The 17,684-nt window shown below is 41.2% G+C and overlaps 1 protein-coding gene across 1 annotated transcript in view; it reads right to left on the bottom strand.

Annotated features, from left to right (window-relative positions):
• Positions 1-17,684, bottom strand: part of LOC140366953 (voltage-dependent N-type calcium channel subunit alpha-1B-like) — a 197,768-nt gene that overhangs the window by 94,276 nt on the left and 85,808 nt on the right. The window contains exons 11-13 of the mRNA XM_072453216.1: positions 14,293-14,511; positions 11,962-12,074; positions 11,772-11,884 (exon numbers count right to left, since the gene is read on the bottom strand). Of these exons, the coding sequence (XP_072309317.1) occupies positions 11,772-11,884; positions 11,962-12,074; positions 14,293-14,511 (445 nt within the window). The remainder of the gene's footprint in view (positions 1-11,771; positions 11,885-11,961; positions 12,075-14,292; positions 14,512-17,684) is intronic.

The following is a 17,684-nucleotide window of genomic DNA, read 5'->3' as shown; positions in this document are numbered from 1 at the left end:
ATCACTTCATTCTCTAAAGATTTTTCTAAGTTTTTTCTCCATCAATACCTACTCTATTTGTGTATAACTATAATTGATTTATACAACGGGTATAAATACATAAAATAAAGTCAAAATTTGAAAATCGTAAAAACCTGTCATAGGCACTTTTAGTTTAGCTCCATTTTCACACAAAACAGTACCAAGACCTCCTAACAGTCCGCAGTTATCCCTCACAGAATGAAATTAGCAATTAAACTACTATTACAACAGCAAGAAAAAAAGGTAACAGGAACTGAAAACATGTTGAAAACCCCTCATGGTCACCACTGGCCCCTCCAAACACCACCGGTCACTCACACACCGCATCCACACACAGGCGACGTGGGTCAAGTTCCTCGCTGAAGAACAAAATACGACCGGTCAGAGCTTGGACCAAACTGCTAACCTTTGGGTAGGTGGGCGCACAGTGTGTTTGGGAATGAAGAAAAGTGCAGACAGAGCTTTGAAATGGCTTATTACACGGGACTGGGAAAGGGCTGTCACAGTAAATGAAGATGCATGTTATTCAAGACTACGATAAGAGCCTGCGCCTGATAATGAGCAATCTCTGCACAATGATGTGATTAACTGCGATTACAGCTGCAATCAGCAAAACCATAACCACCAAAGTGCATCAGCAATACTATCAGGAAGTCTTCATTTCCATGCCTTTATTCAGGATCATCAATGTTTCCTGTTTTCCACTGAACTGAGAGTGGGAACGGTCTCTGTTATAACACATTATTGAGTGTCTGCGTGATGTCACGCAGGCACTATATGTTCTTGTATTTCACGTATTTTTTATTATTATATTTTCCATGATTTTCCATTAACTCCTTAACGCTTCAACCGATTTCAACATGTTATACCTCATTATGATCGCTTTCACAGTAGTACGTGTGCTATTACTTTTGACATTTGAGAAACTTGTACTTTTTACAGAATTTGCAAGAATTTGCAAAAGTATTAGTACTCCATTTAGCCAGTTTCAACTCCTTAACGCTTCAACCGATTTCAACATGTTATATCTCATTACGATCGCTTTTGCAGTAGTATGTGTGCTATTACTTTTGACATTTGAACAACTTGTACTTTTTGCAGAATTGTCGAATTTTCAAAAGTATTAGTTTTCCCCATTTAAATGAATTTTGGCATTGAGTGTCTGCGGAATTCTTTAGGCTTTATTCTTTAGGCTTTATTCTTTAGGCTTTATTCTTTAGAATTTTGTGACGGAGCCAGTCGAGCGAGAGAGAGAGAGAGAGAGAGAGAGAGAGGGAGGGAGGGAGGGAGGGAGAGAGAGAGAGAGAGAGGGGGAGGGAGGGAGAGAGAGAGGGGGGGGAGGGAGGGAGGGAGAGAGAGAGAGGGGGGGGGAGGGAGGGAGGGAGAGAGAGAGGGAGGGAGCGAGGGAGAGAGGTAGACTTTATTCTTTAGGCTTTATTCAGGGAGGGAGGGAGTGAGAGAGAGGGAGGGAGGGAGAGAGAGGGAGGGAGGGAGAGAGGGGAGGGAGCGAGGGAGAGAGAGAGAGAGAGGGGGAGAGGTAGACTTTATTCTTTAGGCTTTATTCTTTAGTAGTTTGGGATGTTCTTGTATTGTGGAGAGGGCGGGAGAAGGAGAGAGGGAGGGAGAGAGAGAGGGAGGGAGGGTGGGTAAGAGGTAAAGAGGGAGGGAGAGGGAGGGAGGGAGGGAGGGAGAGGGGGAGAGAGAGAGGGAGAGAGGGGGAGGGACTGAGAGATGGGGGGAGAGGGAGAGACGCAGACACTCCAGCAATGCAGCCATTGCAGATTTTCTAGTATATTATTACTATGATACTTTCCTGAGGTTCACTGTTGCATGTTAAGCACGGCGGTCACTTTGGTCAATGGATAGGGATGTCACGATTATTGGGTTAATCGATAATCGTAATGATTCAGGTGATGATATAATGATATAATCGGAAGAACCAAAAAAATTATAATCGTCACAATTTTAGAAGCAAAACTAAGTCTTTTTAGTTCAATCTAGCATCCAAAAAACAGACCTAATATACCCAAATATAATAAATATATAACTTTTGTTCCTCAACTAACATGTCAGACCAGGAGAATGAAAGAAAATGAAAGATTTCCCTGTTGTTGAGTCACAGTCTCAATAATTGTGAATAATCGTTAAATTGTGATGTTTTTTGTCGACTGAAGGTGTGCAGACTTTAAAAACACACAAGATGAGCAAACATGCTTTTGCAAATGTAGAGAAAATTATTCCAAAAAACATAAATTTAGCAAAGTTCTCATTAATAAAAAAAAATAATAATAATATCATCAAACATCAACGAACTGGGCTGAACGCAAAACACACCGAGACAGCCGACAACATGCAAATCATGCTAATTACTTTTTGTCGTTCTCTCTTTCAGCGCTTTTGATATTGGAGTCCCTACTTTCTTCCACATCTTCAGAATTAACTGAAAACGAGTAACTGATCCAAAACTTACGACTCTGAACACAGGTTTGCTCAGAAAAAGTTATTGTCCCCCAGCAGACGGAGGGGCAGGTCACATGAAGTTCAACACAATCTTGAAAAAATGTAATTGCAATTTTTCTGTCAAGTATTGCCTTTCCAGTTAGAAAGACTGAACTGATAAACCAGGGCTATTGAAACATTGAGTTAATACAATACAATGACTGCTGATAGATTGGATTTTTGTGAAACATAACATACAAAACTAAACAATGTGCAATGACTGAAGCCATTGCGAGGGTCTGCATTCTTGCGTAAAAGTACAACATGTGTTTAAGTAGTACTGGTAGTTCGTTGAAGTGTGAAGTTGTGTAAAGTAGTTTAGTTGAGTAAAGAAGTGTAACTGTGCAAAATTTGTGGAAAAAGTACTTTTGAGTGTAAAAGTACTGCATGTGTGTAAAAGTACTGCATGTGTGTAAGAGTAGTACATATGTGTAAATTTCTAACCAAGTTAGAAATCTGGGGGTAATAATGGACTCAGACTTTAACAGCCACGTCAAATCAATAAGCAGCTTTTTACCATCTAAAAAACATTGCCAAAACATATCGTGTCTAAACCAGACTTGGAGAGACTTATCCATGCGTTTGTCTCCAGTAGATTAGACTACTGTAACGGCCGCTCACTGGCCTCTCCAAACGAGCTGTAAAACAGCTGCAGAACATCCAGAACGCTGCTGCTCGGGTCCTGACATCACATTAGCCACATTATTAAACAAACTAAATATACAAATTAAACTAAGTATAATTATTAAACTAAATTTGATTATTAAACTAAATATCATTATGAATCTAACTGAATATAATTATAAATCTAACTAAATAAAATAAATAAAGTGTAATGTTATTTCTTTTGGAAGGATTTAGTTTCAAAGTACAAAAGGTCAGTGTTTTGATCATAGACAGTTTCTATAAATAGTTCAATCCTCTTAAAGGTGCACTGTGTAACTTTTCTGGGGTGTGGCCTCTTCCTCCTCCTTGTCTCCATGGAGATGACACTGCTTTGCCAATCACATGCTCAATAATAAAACGTACATTCTGACTCTGACATTGCTCTGCAATGGTAAAAAAAAACATCTCCATGGAAACAAGCAGCTGGCGAGCCCTGCTTCAGAAGAGTTACACAGTGTACCTTTAATAGACTTGGACTTCACTGGAAATGTAGAAACAAACGAGTTGTAGATTTAATTAAAATATAAATGAACAAACAGAGCCACAGAACTCCTGTGAAACCAAGAGGTGACAACAGGCCGATTGTATCGCACACCAGTATTTTCAAAATCAGAAGAAGAGACTTGATAAAGCAGAGAAGAAGAACACGAGAGACAGAGGGACTTCAACACAGACAGTTCAACACAGAGTTCAACACAGCTGCTCTCAGGTACCTTTGGACCTGCTTTATACCCGGTTTAGACCTGGTATAGACCTGGTTTAGACCTGGTATAGACCTGGTTTAGACCTGGTATAGACCTGGATTAGACCTGGTATAGACCTGGTTTAGACCTGGTTTAGTCCTGGTATAGACCTGGTTTAGACCTGGTTTAGTCCTGGTTTAGACCTGGTTTAGTCCTGGTATAGACCTGGTTTAGTCCTGGTATAGACCTGGTTTAGTCCTGGTTTAGACCTGGTTTAGTCCTGGTATAGACCTGGTTTAGTCCTGGTATAGTCCTGGTTTAGTCCTGGTTTAGACCTGGTTTAGTCCTGGTTTAGACCTGGTTTAGTCCTGGTTTAGACCTGGTTTAGACCCGGTTCAGACCTGGTTTAGACTTATTTTAGACCCGGTTCGGACCCGGTTTAGACCTGGTTTTGTCTTTCCAGGTGAACATGGACCAGTCTTCGTGGCTCTTTGCGCTGCTGCTCAGTGAGTTTATAATTTCTCTGTTTTGATATTGCAAAAATCAAAACGTAAATAGATGATTGATGTCAGTGTTCATGCTCGGCTCCATCAGAACTCCAATTTAACTAAACTACTATGTGATCAATCACCTAAGAATAACCAGGTGTTTTATGAGCAAACATGAGCAAACTGCAGGGAAGAAATAAAGAAAGAAAGAGCAAAGTTTAAATGTTTAATTTAGTTCTATTTAGGGATTAAAGAGAATGAAAACATCTGACATCAGAGGAGGAGGGAGAAGATGAAGAGGAGGAGGGAGAAGAGGGAGAAGGGAAGGGAGAAGATGAAGAGGAGAAGGGAGAGGAGGAGGAGGAGAAGAGGGGGAGGAGGAGGGAGAGGAGGAGGAGGAGAAGAGGGGGAGGATGAGGGAGAGGAGGAGGAGGAGAAGAGGGGGAGGAGGAGGGAGAGGAGGAGGAGGAGGAGGAAAAAAGTCTCTCTGTTCAAACGTCCCGTGTAAATCTCTGGATGTGTTTATATGAAATGATGAAACCTTCAGGTGCAGAGTGGACACTGTGTTCCTTTCCATGGTAACGAGAGCAGAGACAGGAAATGGCACTGGTCTCAGCCCGAGGTCAAGTACAATGAAGGAGAAACTGAAGCTGAGTGGTACACAGGGGAACCTAATGATTATGGAGGAACCCCTGAAAACTGTGTGGTAATTGATACCAATAACAAATGGTCTGATGAACCATGTGATAGGGAACGTTATTTCATCTACTACAATGGTGAGGACACTGTTTTTACTTTTATTACACTTGAAAATAAAAGAAGGCTTATTTTAAATACTTTATTCCTTTGATATGTCACTATTGTGTTGTCTGTTTGTACATGTTCATTTTATACATATATCGACTGTAGAGATGGGACACACGGATGTGTCTCGTATCAGGAAATGAGAGTTAGGACAATATTTGCAGTAAAATCCACTGTATTATTTCTAAACAAAGCTCTTGTTCTATACAGTCCTCCAGCATTTATGTCAGGGTGGAGGATTCCACAAGAACCTGGTTAGAGGCTCAGCAGTTCTGCAGAGAACACCACACTGACCTGATGAGTGAACCAGCTGAGTCAGTTCCATGTCAAATATCCAACCCGTTCTGACTACTATTGGATTGGTCTGTCCCGGGACTCCTGGGCGTGGTCAGACGGAAGTGACTCCTCCTTCAGGAACTGGAACTCATCTGTAAATCCACTGAACCATAAATGTGCTACTCTGAGAGCTCAGGGCCGATGGGAGAGCGACAACTGTGACCTAAAGAAATCCTATATCTGTTATGACGGTGAGTGACTGACGACCCTCCCACATGACGACCCTCCCACATGACAACCCTCCCACATGACAACCCTCCCACATGACAACCCTCCCACATGACAACCCTCCCACACAGACTGTCAACCCTCCCACATGATGACCCTCCCACACAGACTGACGACCCTCCCACACAGACTGACGACCCTCCCACATGATGACCCTCCCACACAGACTGACGACCCTCCCACACAGACTGACGACCCTCCCACACGACGACCCTCCCACACAGACTGATGACCCTCCCACACGACGACCCTCCCACACAGACTGACGACCCTCCCACACAGACTGACGAGCCTCCCACACGACGACCCTCCCACACAGACTGACAACCCTCCCACACGACGACCCTCCCACACAGACTGACGACCCTCCCACACAGACTGACGACCCTCCCACATGACGACCCTCCCACACAGACTGACGACCCTCCCACACAGACTGACGACCCTCCCACATGACGACCCTCCCACACAGACTGACGACCCTCCCACATGACGACCCTCCCACACAGACTGATGAAGCATTACCTCTGAAATGACTTTTTTAAACTCTTTATTATTGCAGTTTTGAAGACTCAGAAGAAGACTTTGGTGAAAATAAGTCTGTCCTCAGCTGTAGATCCCAATTCACACAAATCTGAAATTCTCAAACAGGTACGTGTATTTATTTGTAGTTCTGTATTATTATATTTATGCAGAGCAATGGAATGGAACACATCCAGGAGCTTTAACGTTTGAGAGACTGAAACATGTGTTAAACTAACACAAGAATCCCATGCGTTTCAGAACATGTTTGTAGCTAACGCCATAGATGGTGATTTTGATCTGATTTTGATTCACTGCAGCTTTGTTCAAGTCGTTCATAGAATCCTTTTAGGGTTTTCTTTCTACGCACACAAAAGCCACTGGTTTAACATTGTGCACAAATGAATCAATCTGTGTGTTTTCCTTGATTGGATCAACTTTAGTTCCAGTGTCTGTTTATTGTTCTCATTTCACAGTCTCAGAAAAATTAACTTCTCTCCTTTTTCTTCAGCTACAACAGTGGTGTGTCCTATCACAATTATGCTGACGACACTCAGATCTATGTCTCACTGGCGGCAGGTGAATATGGAGTAGTCAATTCACTCTGTCACTGCCTTCAACAGATCAGTGAGTGGATGCAAAAAAACTTTCTCCAGACAAAACTGAAATCATCGTCTGTGGCCCACAGAAACAAAGAGAAAGTGTTAGCAACCACCTCCAGTCTCTCTCTCTAAAACCCGTAAACAAGGTAAAACATTTAGGAGTAATTATGGACTCAGACCTGAATTTCAACCGCTACATCAAATCAATAACATCAGCAGCTTTCTTCCATCTGAAAAACATTGCCAAAATTAAAAATATAGTGTCCCAACCAGACTTGGAGAGACTTATTCACGCATTTGTCTCCAGTAGATTAGACGACTGTAACGGCCTGCTCACTGGCCTCTCTAAACGAGCTGTAAAACAGCTGCAGTACATCCAGAACGCTGCTGCTCGGGTCCTGACTAGAACCAGGAAGTATGATCACATTAGTCCTGTTCTCAGGTCTCTGCACTGGCTCCCTGTGGCTCAACAACAACTTAAAACAGCACTACTTCTGTATAAGTCTCTCCATGGCCTTGCACCAAATTACATCTCAGACATGTGTGTGCCATATGAACCATTATGAGCAGTATAGAAGTATGTGTGTGTGATTAATTCAATTACTTAGATACCTGTGTCCAATAATACAATAAATCCCTGGATCTTTTTGTTCTTCTGACTTAGTTTAGACGTGGATTTGTTTGAAAAACGTAATATTATTAACATTAACGCTAATAAAGTGTGTTCTAAAGCCAACATGATAGTGTTATTGTTCATTGAAATGCCTCACTGTCTTTTAAACAAATGTCAAACTTAAAAATTTCTCAATTCGTATAAATATGAAAATACACTTATATTAATACGAGCTCATTGACAATTATAATAAAGGCTAAACAGATAAGGGGAATTCATTCACTTGATAATTATCTTTATCTTTCATGTGATGTGAACATTATAGGGAGTGAAACTAACTGGAGCCACTGCTCTGTCTGAGACTGTGACTCAGGTTAGACACAATCTGATCCTAAAGAACTGACTCACCTGGAACTACGTGTCACAGGTTTGGGCTTTAGTGGTAGGAGCACGGCATGATGGAACCAATAAAAACGGAAGTTAAGAACAAATATACAATTTGTCTGATAAAACTGTGTCAAAGCGACTTCCGCTTATGGAGACGAGCTGTGTGCACGCGCTCGCTTCGCTGCGGCAGAAACAAGCATTCAAAATATAATTCGGCCCACAAAATCCCAGAAAATACAAACAACAAATGAGTGGACAATGAAGACATAAGCCTGGGAAAGCTATGGGGAAAATATGTGTAAAACAGCCCCCCCTAGTGCTATTTCCGTAGTCACATCACACAGATAGGGAAACAAAATGCGAGTCAGGCTGCCCAATCTGAGAAATTTGATTCATATTCCCTATGAAAAGATAAGGCCCAGTACCACTGAAACTAGTCTGAAACTTGCTGTGCTAAATGTCAGATCCTTATGTAACAAATCACTCTTAATTAGGCCCAAGCCCCAGCAGGGCGTAGTAGGGCTTATTGGTCCTGCAACGCTGCCGAAGGCATCGATCATGCGTTGTCCAACTTTGCGACATTTAGCAAATCTAAAAATTGCTCCCATTTGAGCAAAACGGAACCAAGAATAGGACCAAATTTCAATCAGTTGTTAAACTTTCAAGTTTGGACCAGTTTATGGTGATACAATTCAAATGGGCGCGATAGCGCCCCCTATAGAGTGACTTTTAAAGGACTTTTGTCCTAGGTTTTTCGTCCGATCAAGCTCAAAACAACACTTTTTGCATCAAGAGACAAGAGAAAATTAATTAAAAACAATTTAAAAAGTAAATATTCCTTAGATAAGGAATATTTACATTTTTCCTTATATAAGGAATATTTACTTTTTTTTTATGTCAAAAGTAATAGCCCCCTAAGACGGTGAAAGCGATCGTAAAGAGGTATAACTTGTTGAAATCGGTGAAAGTATTAAGGAGTTGAAACGCGTCAAAAATCAGGAAAATCTTGATATGGAAAACATAATAATAAAAAACACAAGAACATATAGTGTCTGCTTTATGACACAGACACTCAATGATTTACGAACATTGCTTTGCAAAATTGCCCATCCAGAACTGAACCATAATTAAACTAGGACTAGACTAGGATCAACCAGGTATTTGGAAGATGAGTCGTGGTCCCTGTTTTGGATCCCGGACCTTTAGTTGAATAGCCCTGTGATAAACTAATACAATAAAACCCCACGCACTTTAGAAACTTGTTTGTTGAGGTCTAACTGCAGGTACGACATGACATTTCTATTGTCGAAAGAATTACAGATTTGACATTTCAACTAAAATGTGCAACAATTCAAACAGCAATTTTGACATAATTGCAAAATGTTATGTAGCCTTTTATATCTTTTTGCTCTTTTTTATTATAATTTGGTGCAATGGTATGAATAGAATCAAACACAAATGCTATTAACCCCCAGTAAACAGCCTCAGCACCTGTTGGTACCGGTCGGTTTTCAGTGTTGGTCTGTGCCACGCTTGCCCACTTTCGTCTGCAGAAAGTATCATTGATGTTCCTTGTTTTAACGGTGTTGGCGTGCGGCAGCAGTAGTTTATTTCCTGAGCTTAGCAGTAATCCTGTGATCCACTGCACACGCCGCTCTCACACACCGATTCGTCACATTTAATCACGTCGTTTAGTCTCGTTCAAACTGCAATTCCTCCTCCTTTCCACCGCTATCAGACAGTCACAATCCCTCATACCATTCGTAGATGCTAGGGCTGGGCAACTTGACTCTCCAAACACCCCGGCGGTGTTTAAATCTAGGCTCAAGACTACTTGTTTAGCTGTGCCTACGACTGAGATCTTATCTTATTTTTACTATCTTAAGTGCATTTTAATATGTGTTTAGGTTTTTATTGATTTAATGTATCTATATTGTGGTTTTATTATGTTTTTATCGCACTCTACAAATAAAATGTGATTGATTTAGTTGGGAAAATGTGTTTTTCATAACACGAAGTGCCCACTATCCTGTCTGCAGGAGACACTGTAATTGCCCATCATAACCATCTATTTTGGGACTGTCCTGTTGCTCAGACATTTTGGACTGAGATTAACAAAGCACTCCAGACAGTTTTTGACATTGCCATCCCACGCGATGTCAGAACTGTGTACTTAGGCCTCAAGACTCCTGCCATGATCACTGAAAATGGATACCTTTGGCCATCACAAAGAAAATGGATGACACAAACCGACATTCAACGATGGGACATTATATTTGAATATTAAAAACTTTTAACAAAAACACATTCCGACTTAAATTATGAGGAAGGCTTTGGACTGAATGGTACTTTTTATTCTGGACAAAAACGTGCTTGAAGCGCAAACTGTTTGCTACAAAAAAAAGCTACAAATGTAAATGCTCTCGGTTTTAGACCAAACAAAGCCATCACTGATTCATTCTCTACCAGCTGCTTACTGTACAGTTCTCAACCCACATCAAACAAAGACCAGAGGTGAAAGAAATATTCCATGTGTTGCCTATGTAGGATATGCAGATGTCCTCCCCCTGTTGCCATGGTGACAGGAATGCGGGCTAAAGGTGTTATCAACTAACAACCCCCGTGTCGAGTTTTATGGTCCTCGGCAGGAGCCGAGAACGTGCGAGAGACAACAGAGATGATTTTGAAGTTTGGAAATAACTTTTCATCAAATGGCTCCTTTTGGATTACAGAGAGTAATGATCTCTCCAAGACAAAAGCTAAAACGCTAAAAGACTATGCGGTTTTAGTAGACAATCATCAGATTGCAGAATTTATCCACCAGATGACTTTACATGTACATATTATGTTATCGTGTTTTACATGTCAATTTAACTGTTTTATAGATTGTTTCGTGGATAAAATTTTACCTTTTGTGTAACTTTTGTGGCAAAGACTTTTCCAAGAGAGAATGCCCGCAGGAGCCGACATTCCCTCCCGAAACTAAGAATCTGTGCCCGTTTTTAAATGTGACTGATACTGCATCATGCAAAATCAAGCCAAAGGACCTTTTTACAACTTTTCAAGTCCACAGCCTTTCCAGCTTCATCTGTGAATCAGCGCGAAGGACACGCGAAAAGACACGCAGGTTTTTGGACTCCGCGCAGGCCCGTCTCCTCAGGATCACAGCTTCTGGTTCCGTTCGTATAATGCACTTCACAGGCTGATAATATCATCTTAGACTTAACTCCAACACACAACTAGAACTATCTAGAACAATCATGTCTAGTGTTTTCCATCTGTAAACCGACTCATTTGCTTATTTCTAATTCATATTTATATGTTTAATTATTTGGTCATTAAATCGTCATATACCACATTTGGAAAAGTGTTCCTTCATTTCCATAAAAGTTCATTTCCACAGTTACGTTCTCAAACCTTTAGATCAACGAGCAAATTAATCTCTAATTAATTCATTAATTTAGATATCTGATTATAGAGTTGTTAAAAATGTTGATTTTCCGGCTGGTGCCCCATTCTTCTCTAAAAATATGATATCAAACTTACCCACACTTATGCAGTGTGTCATGTTTGAATTCTTGAACAATTCTTTAATCGATTATCAACCCTGAATGCCCCCCCCCCCCCCCCCCCCCCCCCCCTTCACAAGTGGGAGGACATTCATAACCTTACAGTACTTGTACTAGTATAATACCCTACACTTAAGTAAAAATACAGATACAGGAGCAAATATATTAATCAAGTAAAAGTAAAAATGATACATAAAACCTCTACTTAAGATAAAAGTAATGAAGTACCTGTTTGAAATGTAAGTAGCCACAGTAAACTAAACAGTAAAGTACAGATACCTAAATGTACAGGGCTCTTACTTTTGTACTTTATTACCTTCCACCACTGACTGTGCCACTGCAGAACTACTCACTTGGTGACTTTGAATATCCTGAGCAGACGGAGGGCCCTCAGCACACTGATGCCAAAGGAAGCTCCTGGTTTGATCAAATCCCAGAAGACCTCAAAAATACTGCCCACGATCACCTGCCGACGCAAACAAACAGATAAGACTGAGCAGGAGTGCAGAAGAGGCCTGGGAAAAATGTGGGAGACGCACTGACCCCAAAGTCGAAGCAGTTAAAGGACGAGTGGAAGTAGTTGCGAGCTCCGAGGCCGTACATCTTCAGCGACATCTCCGTGAGGAACAGGCCCAGGAACACAAACTCTGCCGTGTCTGCGAGAGAACAGGAGAGGAGTTAGTCTGAGCTTTGGTTTGGAGGGCTCTGAGCACTGAACGTGTTCTCAGAAGACATGAATAAGGTGACGTTGTGGGTGGGCCAGAGAAACCAGCTTATGATGCTACAGTTGTCGTGTGGTATCGAGTGTTGTCACGATGCTAAAAATTCAAACTCATTTTCGATACCACATTGATGATAAAAAGTACATTTTTTTAGACAATAGAATGGATTTTTCAACACAAAATACATGTACTTTTGATGGTACTATGGGTCTTACTAGATGAAACTCAAGATCATACTAAAGTTGTTCTAAAATAAATTCTAATTTAACCTAATTTATGTAATTTTCAGTGTCAGTACTTACACCATAGTAGTAGTAGTTCATGTAGAAAAAAATAAGTAGTGGTAGTAGAGAGTGTGGTGGTGAAACAGAGTATTATAGTAAGTAGTAGGTAAGATAAGATAAGATAATCCTTTATTGTCCCACATGGCGAAATGTCATTGATGCAACGCAGGCAGATACAGAGGTAGATACAGAAGAAAAGAACAGATCACTTATAGGAAGTTTGAAAAAACACTCTCAGTAGAAGATCTCTTATAAACAAAAACTCCTATAGACAAAACCTCCCATTTCCCAACAAGGGATGGAGGGGAAAAATAATAAAGATAAAAATAAATAATAAATAAATACCATTGCATGTGATCACGACACTAATTGCAAATGAATATGTGTCACGACAGTAATTGCACATGAATTGCACATGAATTGCACAGTAATTGCACATGAATCACGACAGTAATTGCACTGTAGGACTAACAGTGTTTGTTATACAGTCTGACAGCAGCAGGAAGGAAAGACCTGCGAAACCTCTCCTTCACACAGCGAGGGTGAATCAGTCTCTCACTGAAGCTGCTCTCCAGAGCGGACAGAGTGTCCTGCAGGGGGCGACACTCATGGTCCAGCATAGAGGTGAATTTAGCCAGGACCCTTCTGTCCCCCCCCTCCTGCACCAGTCCAGAGCGCAGCCCAGGACGGAGCTGGACTTCTTGATCACTTTGTCCAGTCTCTTCCTCTCCCTCTCTGTGATGCTGCTGCTCCAGCAGGCCACACCATACAGGAGGGCTGATGCCACCACAGAGTCATAGAAGGTCTTCAGGAGTGGCCCTGTCACTCCAAAAGACCTGAGTCTCCTCAGGAGGTAGAGCCGACTCTGGCTCTTCCTGTACAGTGCGTCTGTGTTGTGAGTCCAGTCCAGTTTGTGGTTCAGATGAACAACCAGGTACTTGTACGAGTCCACTCTCTCAATGTCCCTTCCCTGGATGTTCAGTGATGAGGGGGCAGCAGAGTGGCGTCTGCGGAAATCCACCACCATCTCCTTGGTCTTCCCCGCGTTGATGAGGAGGTGGTTCCACTGACACCAGTCCACAAAGTCCTGCGCCAGTCCTCTGTACTCCGCATCATCGTCGTCCGTGACGAGTCCGATGATGGCAGGGTCGTCAGAGAACTTCTGCAGGACACAGCTGTCCGTGTCGTGTCTGAAGTCTGCAGTGTAAAGGGTGAAGAGAAAGGGCGCGAGGACAGTGCCCTGGGGCGCCCCCACACTGCAGGTCCGAGTGTCAGACACACAGTCCCGGGCTCTCACAAACTGGGGTCGGTCTGTGAGGTAGTCCAGGATCCACTCTGCCAGGTCATACTCCACACCAGCCGTCTCCAGCTTGTCCCTCAGGAACAGCGGCTGGACAGCTGGAAAGCAGCGGTAGTAGTAGGTAGCAGAAGTAGTAATGGTAGTACTTTAATTTTTTCTATTAATCTTTATTTCACCAGGCAAAAAATTAAGAACAAATTCTTATTCACAATGTCGATGTGGGTGTGCTCAGTCATTAGTAAGTCCTTAAGTCTTTTAGTTTACATTTAAAAGCAGAAAGAGGTAGTTTGAAAGCGTGAAGAGTGAAGGAGGCAGTTTTTTTTATTGAGAACAAAAACCCTTGAGATACAACCTCCCCTCAGTCTACAACAGCCTCCTAAGACCTCTCAGAAATCAAACCAGCGTAGAGGTGGCCAGACCTCAATAGACTTTAGACTTAGACTCTATGGATGACCCAAGCTGTAAGATTGAAACTGTCAGACTTGTACACAAGGCAAGTTTCAGTTATAACTCCTCCCTTTGGGCTCAGGACCAATCAGAGCTCAGTAATAGTAGTAGTAGTACTCACAGAGGGCAGTAGTGAGCCACGGCGGCTGGTTGTAGTGCACGATGGCCACACACATGGTGTTGAGCCCCACCACACACAGCACCACCCAGTAGAAGCTCTGCGCCTTCACCATGCGGCGGATACAGAAGCGCAGCCTCTTCTCTTTGCGACGGAAGTACGTGTGGCCGTCCAGTTTCCCGCTCTTCACACTGGAGCGGCCGAACGGAGAGCCCGGCGGAGCTGCACACAGCAAACAACACTTTCATTTGAATTCACTACAATCAGTTCCACATATGCAGTAGAACATGTATTTATTATTTTAGACTCTATGAACTATGTCACAGTCTCCCTTATTTTCTACTTTTACTCCTTCAGTTACCTTTTGTTCTCCCTGGTTAGTTTTGTGTGTGTTTTTTTTTCTTCCCTTTTTGGTTCCTCATCCAACTGTGAATAAGTAGTAAGTTATGTTGACACAGTTACTCTTACTTGAGCAGTAGTTTCCCCAAAATACGTTATTTTCTCTTACTTGAGTCATTTCTTTGTACTTGTAACAGGGCTCAGATTAAGAATTTTCACTTGTATAGCGGTGCTGCTAAACAATCTCTTAATTTTTCGAAATTTGCTATGCAATTTGATAATTGCATAGCGAAACACGAAAGTGACTAACAATCAATATTTTCCATTGATATAACACGATTATTTATTTAAAATGTATTTGTAAACATTCTATTTAAAAAAAAAAAACTCTTAACAAATTAACTTTTAAACACTTTTTAAACATTTTTTCTTTAAATAAAACAGAAAACTTGACTATTTGCAGGAGTCTCATTTACATATTAATTGTCATTACACTCCAAAAAAATATGTATTAAGCTTCTGATGGAAAAATAAAGGTTGCTGTGGTGTTTCCATCATGGTGTATTTTATGTGTTATTCAAATTGTACCGCTCTATTTGACGCTCCATTCCATTTTTTGTTTTGCTATTTGATGACGGTCCCTAAGTACTCTCGTCTCGGTCCGGCTGCACATTCGGAGCCGTGTGATTTGCTGCGCCCAAAATACGCATCTGATTGTTAAAAACAATGTTGTGTCACTTGGCAGTGTAAATATGAATATTTTGGCTGTGTATGATCTGCAAAGACTTTGCGTTTAGGAGCTATTGACCTCGGAAGTCCGAATCTGACGCTAACTTTAGCGCACGTGGCTCCTCCCACTTTCAGACTCTCGATCTGAGCAGCAGCGAGACTCGTCATATCAACACAGCGTCCTACATGTGTCATGCCGTTATTGACGATCGATTGACGAGTGATCAGAACTTTTAGGCGCTTTGGTTACACAATTGAACACACATTTTTGTATCGCAAAAGCTGCGATACAAAAGCACTTTTTTCTGATGAATGCATCGCATTTGAGAGAAATTGCGTCGCATTTTGCGATGCGATACCGCTTATTCTGAACCCTGTGTAATATAATTTAAACTAACTGTACTCCTATTTGAGTACATTTTTGTCTCTTCTACCCACATTTGACTACAGCAGTGCCTCAAAAATATCAGCAATCCTATTTCCCATTACCTTAAAGTGTTTTAATTAGAATGGAAGCATTAAATCACGTAAACACATCCATTTGTCTCGCGGCTTTCATTTATTGTTTCCAATTTTCAAAACAAATATTGAGACGAGACAAATATTCACCAGACTGTGCAGAAAATCTCTCCCCACCTGAGGCATTTAGAGCGTGGAAGAGAAATCATCTTGACAGTGTACTCTGTTCTTAATGATAGCAAAAAAAAAGCATCAAATTTCACGCTCAGCCCAGCAATTACAAGAGGCTTTTGTGACGACCATGAAGTCCATTAATATGAAACAGTCCTAATCCGAGTGCTGCAGGTGGTTCACATTTTAGTGTGTAATTGCAAAAGTTAATTATGTCCTTTTTCCCCGGAGGCGTCACACTTCACCAAGAGAAGACATTTAGCGCCTGTGCCAATTCACACTATTTTAAATGAGACATGGAAAAAAAAAAACATTTACAATATGTTTTGGAGGACCGGTCATGTACAAATGAATTGCACTAAAAATACTAATGGTATTGAACAGACTGTGGAGAAAAATAATTACATTTTAAAACCTAGAAGTGTAGATTTAAGCACTTAATCCAGCCAATCACAGTTTGCTTTCTTGACAATTCCTGGCTAAGGTGTGCACTGCGTGATTTTGGCCTTTTTTTGAGGAAAATTGTACGGTGTGGCTCAAAAACACAAACACAGTTTCAATTTAGAACTGTTGTACAAATAAAAACTATTTAGATCGAGCTATTTCTGATATTTTCGAAGCTTTGTCACTGATTGAGTTCCTCTCTTTGTCACAGCAGAAGAGATCAGCCGAAAAAGGGATAATCTCTCCACACATTTCTCCACATTTATTAACTTTTACAAACAGCAAAAACGCGATATTCACCCTGGAAACACCAGAACTAAACCAGCTCTAAACCAGGACTAAACCAGGACTAAACCAGGTCTAGACTAGGACTAAACCAACTCAAAACCAGGACTAAACCAGGACTAAACCAGATCTAAACTAAGACTAAACCAGGACTAAACCAGATATAAACTAAGACTAAACCAGGACTAAACCAGGTCTAAACCAGGACTAAACCAGCTCTAAACTATGTCTAAACCAGGACTAAACCAGCTCTAAACCAGGGCTAAAGCAGCTCCAAACCAGCTCTAAACCAGGTGTAAACCAGGACTAAACCAGGACTAAACCAGGACTAAACTAGGTCTAGATTAGGACTAAACCAGCTCTAAACCAGGACTAAACCATATCTAAACTAAGACTTAACCAGGACTAAACCAGGTCTAAACCAGGAGTAAACCAGGACTACACCAGGACTAAACTAGGTCTAGATTAGGACTAAACCAGCTCTAAACTATGTCTAAACCAGGACTAAACCAGCTCTAAACCAGGCGTAAACCAGGTGTAAACCAGGCAACTGACTGAGTTAACCGTCGCACAATTTGCCTGCTTGTCTTCCAATTTTGTATTCCTCATGTCCTGCAGAGTGACATCCATAAATCTTACAAAGCAAAAAATGTGCAGTGAACACCAGGCTTCAGATATTCAAGTACATGCATCCTTTTGCAGACATTTCCAATAGCTTCTCCAACAAATATGACAAAGTAGACAATATTATGAAAAATCCTATGAAATAAGTGAGATTTACTACTTTTTAGAACTGGTATTAGTATTTGGTATTGATGAGCACTCACAGAGTGGAAGAAGGTTGTTTATTCATAATTTTGGGTATATTTGGTTTGTAGTGATGAAGAGGCAATAAACGAAATAACAAAATTATAGAGATTGTAAACAGACATAACGAATGAGCACTAACAGTTCCACATATTGGTTTA

Source organism: Eucyclogobius newberryi, unplaced genomic scaffold (genome assembly GCF_026437365.1).
Source record: "Eucyclogobius newberryi isolate DKJ021-1_F unplaced genomic scaffold, fEucNew1.0.hap1 SCAF_2, whole genome shotgun sequence".
NCBI classification, from domain to species: Eukaryota; Metazoa; Chordata; class Actinopteri; order Gobiiformes; family Gobiidae; genus Eucyclogobius; species Eucyclogobius newberryi.
Note: the sequence above shows the minus strand (reverse complement) of the source record. Positions and strands in the feature narration are given on the sequence as shown.